Source organism: Dendropsophus ebraccatus, chromosome 1 (assembly GCF_027789765.1).
Source record: "Dendropsophus ebraccatus isolate aDenEbr1 chromosome 1, aDenEbr1.pat, whole genome shotgun sequence".
Taxonomy (NCBI): Eukaryota; Metazoa; Chordata; class Amphibia; order Anura; family Hylidae; genus Dendropsophus; species Dendropsophus ebraccatus.
Genome location: NC_091454.1, coordinates 26759710 through 26779381, shown reverse-complemented (window position 1 = coordinate 26779381; position 19672 = coordinate 26759710). Strand labels below are relative to the sequence as shown.

The window sequence follows — 19672 nt, the reverse complement described above, 5'->3', positions numbered from 1 at the left end:
GCAGGTGATGCAGTTATTGTCCTGAAAAACAACTTTTAAACTTGCAGCCCTGTGTCAAATTGGTATGGCCTAGAGTGTGTATGCCCTCGGATTGCACCACCCCTCCGTCCCTCCTCCCCGCCCTCCTCATCACTAGGAAAGCCCCCGGGCAGGATTTTTCCTATTCATCACCTGAACACTGCACAGGTGCCTTAACGATCTGTTCACACAGGTGATGAATAGGAGAAATTGTTCTAGAGGCATTCCTAATGATGAAGAGGGCAGAGTGGAGGGACAGAGAGGCAGTGCAATCCTAGGGCATAGACACTCTAGGCCATATCAGTTTGACACAGGGCTGCAAGATTAAAAATTGCTTTTTAGGACAATAACTGCATCTGCCGAACGGACCCCAGGACAGATCTAAAATTATAAGTAGCTATCCAAAGGTACAAGCGGTTTGGGAGGGTCAGATTGTGGTTACAGGGTCGCTTTAAATATATATACATATATAGGTAATTCTACTATCCAATCACCAATGTAGCATAAACCTTTTTGAGCTACATATTAACACTTCACCGCTGCTTATTTCGACAATGCATTTTATTTTTAAAATCCTCACCTTCCAAGAGCCAACTTTTTATTTTTTCGAGAGAGATGTACAAGAGCTTATTTTTGCAAATCAAGTAGTAATTTTTAAAGCAACCTTTATTTTACCATATAATGCAATAAAAAAAGTGTGATTGAATGGAAAAAATCCTTTAATTTTTAAAGCAACACGAACATTTTAATTGAAATGAATAGAGTAAATAAATCCAGCACTTACTGTTCCAGTGTTTGGGTATGTCCACACTACTGAAATTCCGCAGATAACTTGCCGGGGATTCCGCCACTCTTCCCCACGTGCTGCTGCTTCACTCTCTGCCGGTCCCATAGACTCCATTCCATGGTCAGGCAGATTCCGTTATCCGCCCAAAGAATGAACCTGAGCGACGGAATCTGCAGCAAGTTACCCACATGATTTCCGTAGTGCGGACATAACTTTTAGGCGATTGTTGTCGCAGGAGAGTCGCCCTGCACCCTATCCCATACCCTCCCTGCTGTTAACCGAAATATAGAATACAGAATCGCCTAAACTGGAGTGGTGAGTGCCGGATTTATTTATTCTCTGCACTACAATTAGATATACCCTGCTTCTTAAAGGCCGTGCACCCTGTAGCACATACTCATACAGAGGTATGCTGGAATCACATTGTTACACTTCCTGTATAGTGCTGGATTATTACTTGCTGGTGCCGGCTATCTGTATCTTTTTGTAGTGATAAACATTTTAATGTCTCAGTCACTACTGAGGGCCATATTACACAGAATGATAATCTGCCCAATAAGGTCCATTCTGCAGATTATGACTTTGTGTAATAAAGACAACGATCGGCTGAAGAAACGATCTATCAGCTGATCGTTGTCTTTTAACATGTTTAAAAGTCATAGGCCGACAGCCAAGTGTAATAGTGATGCACGGCCAACAGCTGATGCTAGTGTACAGAAATAAAGATTTTACTTACCTGCCCAGGCTACCCTGCTTTTCCTGTGTTCTCCACTCACCGCAGCTGCTTCCCGCACTTCCAAATCCATCTCTGAAGTGACAGGTTGCTCAGCCAATCACTGGCCGTAACGCTGTCCTGTCTCCACTAGTGATTGGCTGAGTTGCTTTTCACTTCAGAGATGGAATCAAAGGTCCCCGAGGCGGCAGGAGGGAGCAGGGAACATAGGAACACGACACTGGGGGCCCGAACAGGTAAGTACATCTCTTTATTACTTTACACCAAAGCAAGGGCTGCATGGACATCGTTAGCCCTGCCACACGTTTATCGAACAGTGTATATGCTTGGTAAGCGCGCACAGATCTAACAGATCGGTGCCTGCTTACAGTGCAGGGTCAGCCATGTTATACAGTTCTTACTCTGTTCCACACTCATTGTACTGTGTTTGCATTATCATATGTAATTTAACCCTTTATCATATGTATAGCAATCTGGCATCAATGGTGCCCTAAAAATATAATTGACTTAAAGGAGAAGTTCGGCCAAAAGCATTATTTTGATATGTTATTTCTTGTGGAAAGTTAGACAAATTCTCAATGTACATAAAGTGACGTCATGAACTATGGAGTGGCCAGCAGGGGGCGCAGTATATATAGAAGCCTATGGACTTTATTGAAGCCTATGGGAGATGTAATGTGTAATGTAATGTAATCCTAACTTTATTGATAGACTGTGTTTATGGGATAATTTGGGGAGCAAGGACATTTGCTCCTCAAATGGAAGGCACCGAGCAGGGAGGGAAAGAGGTGCATCTAACTACCTCCCCCCTCCCTGCTCGGTGCAGTGGGACAGAAAGACACTACTACTCCTCCCAGCAGATGATGGGAAAAGTAGTGCCAGGGAGATCCCCAGCACCACACAGCTGCCAGCGCATTACCCCATCACCCACTCTCCAGCCTCCCCCACCGCAGCACAACTCACTTCCCTTCCGGTGCCAGTATCGGACTGCCAGAGCACTGCCGCCCCCACGTCCTGCAGATACGCTCCCGGATGTCACCCCAAGCAGCTCTCCTCATCCAGGAGCGAATCGGCAGAACGGGGGGGCAGCAGTGCTCTGGCAGTCCGATACCGGCACCGGAAGAAAAGTGAGTTGTGCGGTGGTGGGGGAGGCAGGGAGGCTGGAGAGTGGGTGATGGGGTGACTGGCTGGCAGTTTACCTGCGGCGGCCGCTGTGTGGGGTGGCTGGGGGCCAGATCCGTGAGCGCAGCGGCGGCAGCTGTGCGGCCGCTGTGTGTGGGGGGGCCAGACCCACGAGCGCAGCGGCGGCAGCGGTTTTGGAGTCGGTGGTGGGGGCTTGGTGCTGGGGATCTCCCTGGCACTACTTCTCCCAACATCTGCTCATACTATGAGCAGATGATGGGAGGAGTAGTAGTGTCTTTCTGTCCCACTGCACCGAGCAGGGAGGGAGAAGGTAGTTTGATGCACTGGCACCACTCTCCATCTCTGTTCGGTGCCTTCCATTTGGAGAGCAAATGTCCTTGCTCCCCAAATTATCCCATAAACATAGTCTATCAATAAAGTGTAGATTACATTACATATTACACATTACATCTCCCATAGACTTCAATAAATCCCATAGGATTATATATATATATATATATATATATATATACTGCGCCCCCTGCTGGCCACTCCATAGCAATTACACCCTGGTTCGTGACTTCACGTTTGTTTTTGAGAAATTGAAGTCTCCCTGATCTACTAAATTAAGGGAAATGTTATGAGCATTTTCCATAATTAATGTACATTAGGAATTCGTCTAACTTTCCATAAGAAATAACATTTCAAAAAATACTTTTGGCCGGAGTTGTCCTTTAATACTGTACATACCCTTATTAATCTTTTAGTTTATTGGTTGTTCAACTACTAATGTGATTCTATCTAATGTGTATTACCACCTTTACTGTTGCCCTGATTCAGCCTCATCTTCATTGTCAGGTTGTCACAGTCAGGTTAATTTCTAGCTGTTGTATCTTAGGGTGGTATTACACGGGCAGAGCAGGGCCCGATAATACCTGTAAACGAGCAGCGATCTGCTAGATCGTTGCTCGTTTACTGGACCTATTACACGGCCCGATAATCGTTTGACAAGAGCTGCAAGGACATCGTTACCAATGTCCTTGCAGCCCTTGCTAAACTGGCATACATTACCCCATCCACGTTCCAGGGCTGCTCCTGCGTCAGCTTCTCCCGGGGGTCCCGCGCGCTCTCTAGCGTCACAGCAGCCTGTCAGCTGGTAGGCCGCTCAGCCAATCACAGGCCGGGACCGCCGCGGCCTGTGATTGGCTGAGCGGCCTATCAGCTGACAGGCCTCTGTGACGCTAGAGCGCGCGCGGGACGCAGGGAGAAGCGGACGGCAGGAGCAGCCCTGGAACGTGGATGGGTAATGTATATCGTTAGTCGCCGGCCACGCACCGCTATTACACGCAGCGGTGCGCGGTCGGCGCCCGACGAAAATAGGTTCTAACCTATATCAACGATCAGCCGATGATCGTTGTCATCGGCTGATCGTTGCATTTATTACACGGAGCGATAATCGGCCGAATCGGGCCAATTCGGCCGATTATCGTTCCGTGTAATACCACCCTAAGTCTTCACCTAGTGTCAGTCACTACACTGGTTACCCATTCACTGTACAATGTAATCTTATCAATTTCACCCACAAATCTCTATACAATTGTCTATAATCTGAACCTTCTAAACTGTCCCAAGAATTTTTTGTGCTGCACCAATTCTCTGAAATGTAACACCCTAAGCAGTCTGAATATTTCCCAATATCGGCAGTTTTATGGGTGCCCTATAACATAACTTTTTAGGCAGATGACCACCAGAGACATCACTATAGTGGTCACTAAGGTCACAATTGGGCCCATAAAGGACAGATAATAAGGGTGTCAGTAAACTTAATTATAGGTCCCAGTAAATACAGAAGTAAGAAATTCCAGTACTTCCAGAGCTAAAGAAGGGATTGCGCAATCATTAGATAGGTGCTCATACCATGACATACCAAAAAGGAATACATATAAGCAAGAAGAAAAAAGTGTATTTCATATATCATTAGGCACACTAGTCAAACTAAATAAGTTCACATAAATACTTTACTAGGCAAAATATGTATATTTATATTTGCCTATTAAAGTATTTATCTGAACTTCTTTACTTTGACTAGTGTGCCTAATGTTATATGACATACACTTTTTTCTTCTTGCTTATATAAATTCCATTACTTCACAGATTCCAATAATTAAATGATTTGTTCAATGCAATGAAATAGCATCTTATTTTCTGTTAATCCAGACCTGTGAATGAAACATTATAGTAATAGGTACCTTTTACACGCCAATCCGTTTTCTGGATCATGTTGAGGAGACTGCCCACCCACTCACGCTGGCTCCTTAAAGTGTTTAATTCCTCCTCCCTCCACACTAACACATCTTTTAGTTCAGACAACAAGATGTTCTCTCTTTTTTCAATTTCTAAAAATGAAAGATTAATTGGTTATATTTGGTTGCCACCAGCTTTCTATATTTTACATTTGTTTGGATCAAAAGACTTACTTAGTTTACAAATATCCCAAAAATGTTGTTTGCTATTCAGGATGTATTCCAGATGTTTAAACAGCACGGATCCATCCAGTAGACTTTTTCTAGCTTCTAGAAACACGGATTCTGATATAGCCACCAGCTCCTGGATTTCCTCGTTAAAATGCTCAATGATTCTTGAATCCGTTCCTATAAAACAAACAAATTACAAATGGCAGCAATCTTTAATATAATAATTTAAAAAAAATAATTTTTAATAATTTTTGTAAAAATAAATTGAATGCAGACTTGATTCAGTCATTCTAAGTAAACACCATTTATTTACTATTAATCTACCCACATATTTATAAGTATGAAAATATGCACCAAAAAAAAGCCCTTATAGGTACAGAAAGTGATTTGAGGGATGGCAAAATATGTGAAGTGTTGCGGAATAAGTTAGCGCTATAAAAATAAAATAATTATTCATACACAAGCTTGGACAGAGTATATATCTCTTTGACAACTAAACAGCAGTGCACGTGTATGTTGGGTCTCATTGCTCATATTCCATATGTGGTGACTAGCGTTAAGTGAATTTCATCAAAGTGTCCAGGTTCAACAACTTCTACAAAGTCAAACACTCTGCATTTCTCTCCCTGCGTTTGGAGAAGGTTGAGGCAGCCCGAGGACTGCCTGGAAAACATGGATACAGCCTATGGCTCTACTGTATTAAGGTTTTCCAGGACTCACTTGGGCAGCACCCACCTTCTCCAGATGAGGGGAATCAGAGCATTTGGGTTTAGAGAAGTTGCCGAATCTGGACACTTTTATGACGTTTGTTTAACACTAGTGGTGGCAGAATGTTTTGGGGGTGCCTATTTGTAACCCAAGTGTACAAATGAGAGAATGGAGTTAGATCGGCCACTTATAGTCGAATCTACATCACATGCTAGACAAGTATGTATGTAAGTATGTGACACTTACCATAAAGTTTAAATATATATGTTGCATCATCCCAGTGTAACAAATGCTGCAAGATTCTGTCTGTTTCCATAACACATTTTCCTTGATCATCTTTTGGCCAAGAATTCAGTATAACACTTGACACCAATCGTCCAAAATTTTTTAAGTTATATGAATCCATCTGACTGAGAATATTGCTCTTTGACTATAACAGAAAAGAAGGTGGGACAACAGTGAAGACACCAAGCTAAAGACTTTTCATTGCCCAACACACATAAAATGCTGTAATATGCAATAGCAAATACTAAACGTACTGCAATAATTTGGAAACATTCCAGTGAATGTTTATATTACAATATTAGAATACATTTTAGTGCATTTACTTACACCCAGTGTAAGTTACAGTGTGTAGAATCAAATCATTGTCTGTGCACTTAGCAAGAATGTGACATTTAATAATACTTGAAAAATAAAAATATAAACCATTGCACTTTTACATAGAAGTGGGGGTCTATAGGATTGTTCTTACAAAGTTTTTAAAATGTGCCTACCATCGATTTCAATAATTGTCACTTTAAAAGCAATAAATTTAGGTAGTGATAGATTATGTGAGGTTATAAGATGGAGCGAATAGATGTTAAATTCTGTATTTTATTAAATTGGGCAAGCAAGGAGCGCCTAAAAGCAAACACAAAAAAAAAACTTTAAAGAGGACCTGTCACAGGCTCCCGACCCCCCGATAGAGCCCCTCATACTTACTTGATTGCGCCGGGTCCCACTTCTTTGGCCGGTCTTGGGACGGAGATCTCCCCGCGGGAAGCCCGGCGCGCTCTAGCGGGGGATCGGGAGCCTGTCAGCCTGGCACGGGAGGGGGGAAGGGGGGGGGAGGGTGACAGGTTCCCTTTAACAGCCTCAGTGGCTGGTACAACCGTATTGGTTGAGTGACTAATGACTGTTGTCCAGCACCACAGAACTTAAAAATAAAAGAACAAACAACAACAACAAAAATGTATACTTACCTGCCCTGCCCCTTCAACTGGTCAAATGGTGCACAGTTCTGGCTGAGCAGAATTTCCTGCTTTTGTTTTATTGTGCAGGAAGTGGAGAGTCACTGCTGTGGGCAGTGACTGGCTCAGTGGGCAAATGCATGAGGTGCTGCTCAGTCGAGAATGGGCACCACCTGCACAGATGCAACAGGGGAGTGGGACAAGTAAGTATAAGTTTTTTTTTTTTTTTTTACTTTTTCCAGCCTTAGCAGGGACCCAACTGTTATCTTTCATAAGAAAATCTCATCTGCAGATCTGAGGATTCTGCTGCCAATTTGTATACATGGCTGACTGTACCTGACAAGCAAAATGAACTGCTTCAATGGCACAGTCCTCAAAGCATTTATTTATTGATGGATGAAGGTCTGCAAATAGTTTTTGTTCTTTGCAGTAGATCATAATCTGTTTTATATGCTCCTCCTGTAACAGAAAATAAATAAGACAACATGAATAACTAGATCCTGCAAATCTGCACTGTAGTATGGAGTATAATGAAAAAATGCTGATGAAATATAATTAAAAAACTTAACATTTTTTGAGACTATATAAAATTGCATAATGTTCTTTTATTTTTTATGGAAACCTTTCATAAATTTCATGTTGTCTGAACCATGAGCCAATGTGCAGTTCCCTGTGGCTTGATTGAAAGATCTTTTCCCGTTTGGGTATAGAGAGAGATCTATGAATCAAGACTGGCAGGGTAAGCAATAGCCACCAGAGATCCAGAATGACTAAAAGGAACCTGCTATCACTCTCTTTCTCAATCCCCAGCATGGCTCTGCTTTTCTTCTTAGGGTCCTATTACACAGGACGATTATTGTGCGGAAAATCCTTATATTGTTTGAATTTAAACTATAATCGTCCTGGGTAGTTGCAGGCAACGATCGAAAAATCGTTTGTGTGTTGTTGATCGTTCATTTAGATGTGACCCTAAAATAATTGTTAATCGTTCAGTGTAATTCCAAATCATTCCTTCTTTTGTTGGCATCAGATGGAGTAAACGATTGTTGTAAAGACTGTAACTAATGACTATCATTCTGTGTAATATGGTAAACGATTTCAGGTTAATGATAAACACTCTCGTTTGCAATCGTTTACTGTTAATCGATAATCGTTAAAAATCGCTGTATCTAATAGGACCCTTAGACCCAAGCACAGCTCTGCTCTATTTCTCAGTCCAAAGCATGGCTCCACTCTCCATTTTAGTACTGAGCATGGCTCCACTCTCCTCCTCAGTACAAAGCATGGCTCCACTCTCCTCCTCAGTACCAAGCATGGCTCCACTCTCCTCCTCAGTACCAGGCATGGCTCCACTCTCCTCCTCAGTGCCAAGCATGTCTCCACTCTCTTCCTCAGTACCAAGCATGGCTCCACTCTCCTCCTCAGTACCAAGCATGGCTCCACTCTCCTCCTCAGTACCAAGCATGGCTCCACTCTCCTTCTCATTCCCAAGCATTACTCCATTGTCCTTCTCAGTCCCATGGCTCTACTCTCCTTCTCATTCCCAAGCATTACTCCATTGTCCTTCTCAGTCCCAAGCATGGCTCCACTCTCCTTCTGCCAAACAAGGCTCCATTCTTCTTTTCAGTGCCAAACAAGGCTCCATTCTTCTTTTCAGTGCCAAGCATGGCTCCACTCTCCTTCTCAGTCAAAAGGATGGCTCCACTTTCCTTCTCGGTCCCAAGCATGGCTCCACTTTCCTTCTCGGTCCCAAGCATGGCTCCACTCTCCTTCTCGGTCCCAAGCATGGCTCCACTCTCCTTCTCGGTCCCAAGCATGGCTCCACTCTCCATTTCAGTCCCAAGCATGGCTCCACTCTCCTTCTCAGTCCCAAGCATGGCTCCACTCTCCCTCTTAGTACCAAGAATGGCCCTACCCTCTTTCTCAGTCTCAAGCATGGTTCTGCTCTGGGAAGTTTACTAAACTCATAATGGTTTTAAAATTATGTTTCACAATCTCTGAACAAAAAAATGATTATACCAAATTTTACAATTTATACATAGTCCTATATTCATAAGCTGCGACTGAACACAAAAATACAAATACTGTTGTAGCATGAACTAATGCTTCACAGAATCTTAATTATGTTAGAGATGACACCACAAATGGTAAAAAAGGGTCTCCTTATAAAGTATAACTATTAGAGATGAGCGAACCTCGAGCATGTTCGAGTCCATCCGAACCCGAACGTTCGGCATTTGATTAGCAGTGGCTGCTGAACTTCGATAAAGCCCTAAGGCGATGTAGAAAACATGGATATAGTCATTGGCTGTATCCATGTTTTCCAGACAACCTTAGAGCTTTATCCAAGTTCAGCAGCTCCGCTAATCAAATGCCGATCGTTCAGGTTCGGATGGACTCGAACCCGAACCCGGTTCGTTTATCTCTAATAACTATGCTAATAGACCACTATAAATCACGTATAAAAAAAAAACCCTGTAAAAAAACAGCTGATCCCAGAGGGATTGAGAAGCCTAATCTGTGGCAGTCAGCCAATCACCGGATCTGGCTTCTACTTTGGAAAAAAGGGATGTTTTATTAGACAACACTTTGACAGTATTATTGCCTACATTTTATTAGTTACCTCTTTAATTTTCCTGCGTAACTGTGGAAGGAGAGCATCATTCCACTTCTGGGACACATTTTCATCATTTTCCCCAGCTTTTAGAATCAGATTCCAAGCCTGGAGAGATAAAATGTAAAGTAGAAAACATATGACAGATCACATGCACCGGCGCTTGTTATGACATTCTGGAAGCAAAAACTTCTTGTGGGTACTGTAGTTACGGTAAACTCTGCACTAAGCTTTGCACTAATGGAACCTTGCAAAAAATATACGTTTTTGTAAAGTAATACGGATACTGCAGGAGATTTATCACACATGGTGTAAAGTAGAATAGGCCCAGTTGCCCCTAGCAACCAATCAGATTCCACCTTTCATTCCTCACAGATACTTTGAAAAATGAAAGGTGGAATCTGATTGGTTGCTAGGGGCAACTGGGCCTATTCTACTTTACACCAGTTTGATAAATCTCCCCCACTGTATGTATTTTAGAAAATGTTTATGTACTTTTTTTAAAAAAAACCTTAATGCAAGCAGAAAACAGGTGTGCAGATAAGCACATGGCAAGCTATCAGTAGTCATCAGAATTCTAGGTATACTTTTTTTTTCATCTCCAGTGATGAGATACAAGAATTTTTTGTTAATATGTAAATAAGGCTCAAAACCATGTCCTCTTTATTTATTGGCTGTCAATCAAATGAGGACTGAGGATGTATGTCGGTACAGAAGCGGTGAATAAGACTTTGTGGACACACCTGGGCTTTTGCCATGTTGAGGAACATCCCCTGAGCTTTACAATTTTAACAATAAGACCTATATTGGTGCTGTAAAGCATTGAAGTCTCAGAAATGTCACAATCTATGTCCTCTTATTTATTGTATTACATGCACCCCCTTCAACACCTGACTTAACAAAACCTGGTTACAGCTGTCTAAACCAGGGGTGTATCTTATAGTCCGGTAAATGTGGTAATTGTTTAGAGAGAACTGTTGCCCACACTCAACAGGGTTGAGGGAGATCCATGCCGCAACACCCACTCCCAACAAGTGTAGTGGAAATTGAATACTGCTACACTCAAAGTCATCGCCAACATTGCAGCGTTGTACAGGAATGTACAACACGATGTTGGTGCTTAGGCAGCTCTGAAGTTCCCAACCAAACATTGGTGGCAGCACACTATAAAAGGGTTTAAAAACATTTCTATCATATTTTCATGTATTGCAAAGAGTCTAAATAGTATGTTGTAGGTCTACTAAAAAAAAAAAAAAACACACACACACACAATTTGGAGTTACATATACACCTACAACCCCCCATGTTAGAGATGTAAGGTATACACCTGTACTGTCCATAGTTTGATACAAATCAAAAGAATCTAAGGGTATAAAACAAATTACCGGTATTTCATTGACAAATCCGTTTGTTCCATAGTATTGAAAAGTAAATTTGTGTCCATACACCTCTTCAAGCCATTTCTTTGTTAGTGAGACTGTGTTGTTAAACACTTTCTCTATTTCTGGCTGTAATGATTCTGTTTCCTCGCTTCCATTCTAAGGGATAAAAAAATAATAATGACAGCAGAGAAAAATGTTTCATTAGTTTATATGGTAAAACCTACTCAATATACATGTAAAATGTATGGGCAATGCACACTCACCGACAAACCTGCATAGCGCAAGAAAGTAAAGATGATTTCTGCAGACAGGGCTGCAATATCATAATAGATCTTCAGCGATTTATTAGAAAGGATAACATAGTGCAGGTCAAGCGCGGCTTTACAACCCTTCTGAAACAACTCTTTAGTCAGAGGCCTTCAAAGAGTCACAAAAAAAGTACAAAATAAGCAAATCCCTTTATATAGATGATTAACAAGAACATAAATATTTCTCCACGTCTTTATTCCTGCACAAAAGGGACCCATTGAAAACAGAACATAAAAGGACATCATGTAATGGGTAATGGGTAGTTCTAAACAATGTTTTTGTGTTATAGCAAATATATATATATATATATATACTGTATATATATATATATATATATATATATATATATATATATACGACCTGTTTGGCACGGCACGTTGATCCTGGTGGCACCATTTATTTTTCAATCCACTGCCTGGTCCTGCGATATGCAAAATAGGGTCACTTGGTGCACTGGATACAGGTCCAGCTACCCCAGTTCACCAATATCTTTTGCCCAGGGTGACGCATGGCCTGCTGAACCAGGTCTGGCTCTGCCTCAGGAGAGGAGATATCAATGCACTGGGGGCACTGCCCCCCCCCCCCACCTCCAGTGCACAAAGTGACCCTATTTGCATATGGAGAAAACCAGCGCAGATCGTCGGAACCGGGCAGCAGTTTGAAAATAGACTGTGCCACCAGGATCTACGCACCGGCACCAACTACGTTGTACAAAAAAGAGGATTTTTTTGTACTCACCGTAAAATCCTTTTCTTGTGGCTTCATTGGGGGACACAGCACCAGTAGGTATAGGCTACTGCCACTAGGAGGCGACACTAGACAGAAGAAGAAGTGACTCCGCCTGGCAGGCTATACCCCTCCTACAGGCACCAGGCTAACTCAGTCTAGTCACAAGCAGTAGAAAGTAGTAACAAAACAGACAAAAAAAACCAGGCTGGTCCCAGGAACGACAAACCCAAGACAGAACAAGCCCCGGGAGCACAACCTCAAACAGGGTGGGAGCTGTGTCCCCCAATGAAGCCACAAGAAAGGGATTTTATGGTGAGTACAAAAAAATCCTCTTTTTCTTGTGCCTGTCATTGGGGGACACAGCACCAGTGGGACGTACAAAAGCAGTCCCAGAGGGTGGGGAAAGAAGATGACAATCCCCATGCGGCCTGCCTAACGCACAGCGGCCTGCAGAACTTTGCGGCCCAGACTGGCGTCAGAGGAAGCCAGGATATGGACCTGATAAAACTTTGAAAAAGTGTGAACTGAAGACCAGGTGGCGGCCTTGAAGACCTGGGACACTGAGGCCTGATGGCGAACCGCCCAAGAGGCCCCCACAGCCCGAGCAGAATGAGCGGTGACCCAAAAAGGAGGAGCCCTGCCACGAACGCGGTAGGCCTCTGTGATGTCCGCCCTGATCTAACGCCCAGTGGTGGTCTTGGAAGCCGCCAGCCCCTTGCGCTAACCCGATGGGACCACAAACAGGGAATCCGAGCAGCGGAAGGAAGCAGTGACTGACAAGTAGATCCGTATGGCCCGGACAAGGTCCAAACAATGCAGGGACCGTTCCCTAGGATGGGAGGGCGCAGGGAAAAAAGAGGGGAGAATGATGTCCTCATTAAGGTGGAATGCAGACACGACCTTCGGCAGGAAGGAAGGAAGAGGACGAAGTACCACCTTGTCCTTGTGAAGGACCAGATAAGGGGAGCGACAAGAGAGCGCTGCCAGTTCAGACACCCTACGGATGGAGGTAATCGCCACCAGGAAGGCGACTTTCCAAGAAAGGAAGCGAAGAGACACCTCCCAAAGAGGCTCAAAGGGAGGACCTTGCAGAACCTCGAGGACTAAATTAAGGTCCCAGGGCTCTACAGGTTGTCGAAAAGAAGGGGCCAAATGGACCACCCCCTGTAGAAAAGTCTTCACCTGAGGGCGAAACGCAAGAGCCCGCTGAAAAAGGACAGACAGGGCGGAAACCTGCGAACGCAAGGTGGAGTGACTGAGGCCCTTATCCAGCCCGGATTGCAAAAAGGAAAGAATCTTGGGCGTGGAACACACCAAGGGGTGAAACTTATTCTGTTCACACCAAGAAAAGAAGGCCTTCCACACGCGATGGTAGATCCGAGCTGACTGAGGCTTGAGGGCCTTAAGCATGGTTTGGATGACTGGTTCCGAGAACCCACAAAACCTCAATACCGCGGCTTCAACAGCCATGCCGTTAAACTCAGCTAAGGTAAATTGGGGTTGAATATTGGCCCTTGTGAAAGGAGGTCGGCCCGCAGGGGAAGACACCAGGGGGCGTCGGCCAGGAGGTGCACTACGTCGTCGTACCAGGACCGGCGCGGCCAGTCTGGAGCGACAAGGATGGCTGGAACGCAGAGTGCCTTGATACGCTTCAGGACTCGTGGGAGAATGGGCAGAGGAGGAAAAGCATAAACAAGGGAGAACTGCTCCCATGGGGTCACCAAGGCGTCCACCGCAAGCGCGCAAGGACCCCGGGCTCGAGTCACATAGATGGGGAGTTTGTGGTTCAGCCTGGAGGCGAAGAGATCCACGTCTGGGCATCCCCACCGCCGGCAGATTTGAAGAAACACCTCTGGATGTAGAGCCCATTCGCCTTGATCCAGTCTTTCGCGGCTGAGATAGTCCGCCGCCCAATTGTCCACCCCGGGAATGTGGACTGCCGAGAGAGCTGGAACAAACCGCTCCGCCCAATGGAGAATGCGAGCGGCCTCGGTCATGACAGGGCGGCTCCTGGTGCCGCCTTGACGGTTCAGATAAGCAACGGCGGTGACATTGTCGGTCTGAACACGGACAGGGTAACCCCTCAGGAGATCGGTCCACTGAGACAGGGCGAGAAAGATGGCCCAGAGCTCCAGGATATTGATGTGAAGCCGAGCCTCCATCGGCGACCAAGAGCCCTGAGCCATGTGGCTCCCGAAGACAGCCCCCACCCGGACAGGCTGGCATTCGTAGAGACGACCAGCCAATTGAGGGGGAGGAACGAGCGGCCGAGGAGGACCACCGGAGACGTCAACCACCAAAGAAGCTCCCTGCGAACAGCAGGGGACAGGAGGATCTTCTTGTGGAGAGACAGAGGGGAACTGTCCCACTGAGACAGAATCGTCCGCTGCAGAGGGCGTGAATGAAACTGAGCGAAGGGGATCGCCTCGAAAGAGGAGACCATCTTGCCCAGGACCTGCATGCAAAGGCGAATTGAACAGGGGGAGCCAGAACGGAGCAGAGCGACTGCCGAACGCAGGGAGGCAACCAGGAAGGAGAACGCGGGCCGTCTCGGTGTTGAATAGCATCCCGAGAAACTCCATAGAGCGGGAGGGGAATAGGGAAGATTTTTGGTAGTTGATCACCCAACCGAAATTGGTCAGGAGATCGAGTGTGATCTGAAGGCTGGACAAAGTGTCCTGTTTGGAGCGGCCCTTTATCAAGAGGTCGTCCAGGTATGGCAGGATAGCCACCCCCTTTGATCGAAGCAGAGCCATCAAGGGTGCAAGGATCTTGGTAAAGACCCGAGGCGCCGTGGCAAGCCCGAAGGGCAGGGCCACGAACTGGAAATGTCCAGAACAGACGGCGAAACGTAGGAAACGTTGATGACTGGCTGCGATAGGAACATGCAGATAGGCGTTGCGGATGTCTATAGAGGCAAGAAATTCGTTCTGCTCTAGAGACGCAACCACCGATCGCAAGGATTCCATGCGGAAACGCCGAAGGCGAACAAACCTGTTCAGCCGTTTCAAATCCAGGATAGGACGGACCGAGCCGTCCTTTTTGGGGACTGTGAACAGGTTGGAATAGAATCCCTGGAAGCGCTTGGAGGGAGGGACGGGGACCACAACTCCTTGAGCTAGGAGATTCTGAACCGCCCGAAAAAGCTCGGAAAGCCGTGCCGAAGAGCGTGGGAGATTTGATGGAAAAAAGCGAGGAGGCGGCATAGACGCAAACTCTATTTTGTATCCTGAAGACACCACCTCCCATACCCACACATCGGGCACATGGGCGAGCCAAATCTTCTTGTAGGAGAGCAGACGACCCCCTACTTGAGGGAGAGACCCGACAGGGAAAGGACCATCAGGAAGAAGACTTGGGGGCAGGACCTTTAGAAGGGCGAGAACGGGGCTGCCAGGAGGGGCGGGGTTTGAAAGAGGGCTTCCTAGAAGGAGCTGGAGGCGTATCCTTAGCCGGGCGACGACGCGCCGGAGGCTCAAAGGAGCGGAAACGGCTGGAACTCCTGTGAGGCTGAGGGCGCCGGGACCGGTTTTGAGGGAGCAAGGAACTCTTCCCCCCTGTAGCGTCCGAGATTATTTTATCTAGCCGCTCCCTGAAAAGTCTGTTCCCTGCAAAGGGAAGAGAAGTCAGAGCCTTCTTGGAGGCGGCATCAGCTGACCAGCATTTTAACCACACAGATCGTCGGATGGCTACAAAGTTAGCCAGGGCCCGTGCAGACAAACGCATGCAGAATCTGCGAGGCCAGAGACAGGAGATCCTCACGCGGGGTGTCCAGGGAGAGGTCATGGACTAACTGCCTGGCCCAAGAGGAACAAGCCTTGCTGACCCAGGATGCAGCAAAGGTAGGACGTAGGGCCGAACCAGCCGCAATAAAGACAGACTTCGAAAAAGCGTCGATTTTCTTGTAGACTGGGTCAGTGAGTGAAGCACCATCTGCCAGAGGCAGAGTAGTTGACTTGGAAAGTCGAGAAACCGGAGGGTCCACAGATGGGATCACTGTCCATGTAGTGACCAAGTCAGGGGAGAAGGGAAACAAAGCCTCGGCACGCTTAGAGGATGGAATCCGCCGGTCAGGGTGATTCCACTCCTTGGCTAGAAGATCTTCAAAATCCTTATGGTTGGGAAAAACCAAAGGCTGTCGCTTATGACGACTGAAAGAGACTTCACTCCTGGAAGTAGAAGGGGACTCTTCCTCAATATGTAAGGTGTCCCGCACTGCACGGATCAAGGCAAAGTGTGTCGCCACAGCTGCAGCGAGCTGCCTAGGGGGGTCGTCCCGGGGACCAGACATGGTAGCTAGGGCTGGTAGCCTGGGCAGTGGAGGAGGGGAATATCACCCACTGGGTGAGCCTACCCGACCCTGGAGCTGCTGCCGCACTGGATGCTGGAGCTGCACTGGATGCTGGAGCACGCTGGAACTGCACTGGATGCTGGAGCTGCACTGGATGCTGGAGCACGCTGGAACTGCACTGGATGCTGGAGCTGCACTGGATGCTGGAGCACGCTGGAGCTGCACTGGATGCAGGAGCTGCACTGGATGCTGGGGCACGCTGGAAATGCTGCACTGGATTCTGAGCTGCTGCTGCTGTGCACAGGGAGCTGAGGCTGCTGTACTGGCAGGCAGAGAGAACAGCAGGTGGCCACAAGCTGCTGCGCTGCAGAGACGAGAGGAGGAAGGGAGGAGGCACAGGAAGGAGCAGGTGGGGGCTACAGGAGTAGCCAATAAGAGGCAAGCCAGCGGGCGGGAAGGGCCGAAAACGGGCGGGCGCTCCGCCCCCGTGACGTCACTCATGCGCGCCGACATGGCCTAGCTCCGGCAGAAGCCGGGGGCTAAATTTATGGGCAGGCCGGCGGCAGCGAGACGGCGGCGCAGAGCGCTGAAAAAAAAGAGGCCGCCGGCAGAAGAGAGGGGAGAAGACCCCGGTAAACCCCCCCGGTCGTCCCCTATGGAGCTGCTGCCTGCGGGCAGGAGCTCACAGAGACTCCCTCCACCCCCTCTCCCTGAAGAAAGGGGCTTGTGCTTAAGCTGCCTGAGAGGGAAGGCAGGGAGGGAGAGAGGCAGGGAGGGAGAGAGACGGGGGGAGAGAGGCAGGGAAGGAGAGTATTTGGGTGCCCTGGTAGGATGACCCCCCCCCCCAGACTCCAAGGAAGGCTAAGGACAGGAATACTGACATGTCCGGCGTCTTCAGGTGCGCGCAGGGTCACCCCTTCGGTCACCTCGCACCTTGGTGGGGCACCAGTATCCTGCCGCAGGGAGCGGGCGTTGGGGGACGGGTGACCGGCGCAGGGAAAAGAAACTTTTCATGCACCCTCAGGGGGAACTGCGTCTGATGTGGCAGCCCACGCCGACGGTCCCCCTGATAACCTAAAAGAAAAGAAAAAGAAATAAAACTAAAATAAAAAATGGAGGTGCATGGCACCTGTGTCTACCTCCTACGGACACTAGACTAAAACTGAGTTAGCCTGGTGCCTGTAGGAGGGGTATAGCCTGCCAGGCGGAGTCACTTCTTCTTCTGTCTAGTGTCGCCTCCTAGTGGCAGTAGCCTATACCCACTTGTGCTGTGTCCCCCAATGACAGGCACAAGAAATATTATTTACTAAGGGAAATGGTACATTCACTTTAATGAAGGCCTTATCATCCGCATGAAAGCCAAAATTGTGTCGGATTCTTTTTGCACCTTACCACAGTTTATAGTGTCACTTTCAAGTAGCATTAGAGACGATCTGAACAGTGACTACAAATATATTTTTCAGAACAAGTGGTTACAGAATGCTTAGCAAGGTATACAAATAATATATACTTCACAGTGAATAGTAATGGCAATTTACTTACGTTCCTGCTGTTCCCATACTTTGTAGTATTTTTCTTAAAACATCTTCAATTTTCTGAAAGAAATACAAATAAAAGTAAAACCTGGGTTCTAACACCCATATACTAGAGCTCATAGGTCTTGTTTAGAGAAGACAGATGTCACAAAATGATTTATCTTCTGTACCTTTCCTGGATTTTAAAGGAGAATTTTTATTAAAGTATTGTATTGCCCCCCAAAAGTTATACAAATTACCAATATACACTTACTACGGGAAATGCTTATAAAGTGTTTTTTTCCCTGCACTTACTACTGCATCAAGGCTTCACTTCCTGGATAACATGGTGATGTCACGACCCGACTCCCAGAGCTGTGCGGGCTGTGGCTGCTGGAGAGGATGATGGCAGGGGGACACTGAGGGACACAGGGCACTGGAGGGACACTGAGCATCCCTCTGCCATCATCCTCTCCAGCAGCCACAGCCCGCACAGCTCTGGGAGTCGGGTCGTGACATCACCATGTTATCCAGGAAGTGACATCACCATGTTATCCAGGAAGTGACATCACCATGTTATCCAGGAAGTGACATCACCAGGAAGTGAAGCCCTGAGGCAGTAGTTAGTGCAGGGAAAAAAGCGCTTTATGTGCATTTCCCATAATAAGTGTATATTGGTGATTTGTATAGCTCTTGGGGGGCAATACAATACTTTAATAAAAAATGTCGCCGGACTTCTCCTTTAAGTATCCCTTTAAAGGTTTTTTTTTTATTGTTGGGGGGGTTGTTGTTGCTGAGGCCTTCAGGTGAGAGCTGAGCAGCTCTATGCAGCCATACTCAGAACGCAGAACTAGCAGTGTGTGGGTTATATGTTAAAAGGTCCACACACCATTATAGACAATGAGAAGCAAAGGGACAAACAGCACTTCTGTCCATTTGCTTTAGCAATAAGTAACAGCCTCAGCACCTGGACCCCCACCATCCAGTCATAGTTAATTTTATAGATTAATTTTGTATGGTCAAAGTAATTCCAGTGATTACACACACAGACTATTGTGTTGGAATAAAGTACTACATTGGAGACAAGTCTGCCTGGCAGTTAAGAGCTCTTTCATGGCATCAAAACTTTTGACATGTCTGAAAAGTTTGGTAAGCTAATAGTTATAATAATGACCACTATAAAACTGGACCTAACCAAACCGATATACGGTATGTAGCTGTACAAAAAATTTTTATTTCAATTGAAATAAATAATGAAAAAGTTATTAAAAAGTAAGTTGGAAATAAAATTATCACACACTATTGAATACTCTACTCACCTCTTTTTGATGAAATTCACAATCTGGGATTTTGAAGTGACAAGCTTTGAGAACAGTTGCAATTTTTATTGGAAAGTCATCTAAAAATTTTACCATCTGTTCAAGTGGTATCAAACATAGCCATGACTGGAACACCATTGGATGTGAGTAAATTAAATACTTCTTTTTAACCATCTTCCCAAGAACATCTCTGGTACTTAAAAAAAAAGTTTTTATTAAGTCAAATTATATCAAATGTGATTATTCACTTCACAGTTATCTTTATTAAAAGGGGTTATCCAGTTAGGTAAAATACATTCTGAATTATCCCCTCGTCAGGAGACTAATAAATCATTCCCCACATGTCATTACTTTACCAGTCTCCTTCCAATAGTTCTGAGCCTGCTGCTTTTGCTGAAGAAACAGAAAACTGTTTCTCTGTCTCTCCCTCCTCCCTTCCA

At 46.0% G+C, this 19672-nt stretch overlaps 1 protein-coding gene across 1 annotated transcript in view; it reads right to left on the bottom strand.

Moving 5' to 3' along the window:
- Positions 1 to 19425, bottom strand: part of RNF213 (ring finger protein 213) — a 74183-nt gene extending 54758 nt beyond the window's left edge. The window contains exons 1-9 of the mRNA XM_069969150.1: positions 19233 to 19425; positions 17942 to 17994; positions 11334 to 11487; positions 11074 to 11226; positions 9698 to 9796; positions 7411 to 7533; positions 6089 to 6272; positions 5138 to 5311; positions 4910 to 5056 (exon numbers count right to left, since the gene is read on the bottom strand). Coding sequence (XP_069825251.1) covers positions 4910 to 5056; positions 5138 to 5311; positions 6089 to 6272; positions 7411 to 7533; positions 9698 to 9796; positions 11074 to 11226; positions 11334 to 11487; positions 17942 to 17994; positions 19233 to 19406 — 1261 coding nt within the window. The 5' untranslated portion in view covers positions 19407 to 19425. The remainder of the gene's footprint in view (positions 1 to 4909; positions 5057 to 5137; positions 5312 to 6088; positions 6273 to 7410; positions 7534 to 9697; positions 9797 to 11073; positions 11227 to 11333; positions 11488 to 17941; positions 17995 to 19232) is intronic.
- Between the last annotated feature and the right edge of the window lie 247 nt (positions 19426 to 19672).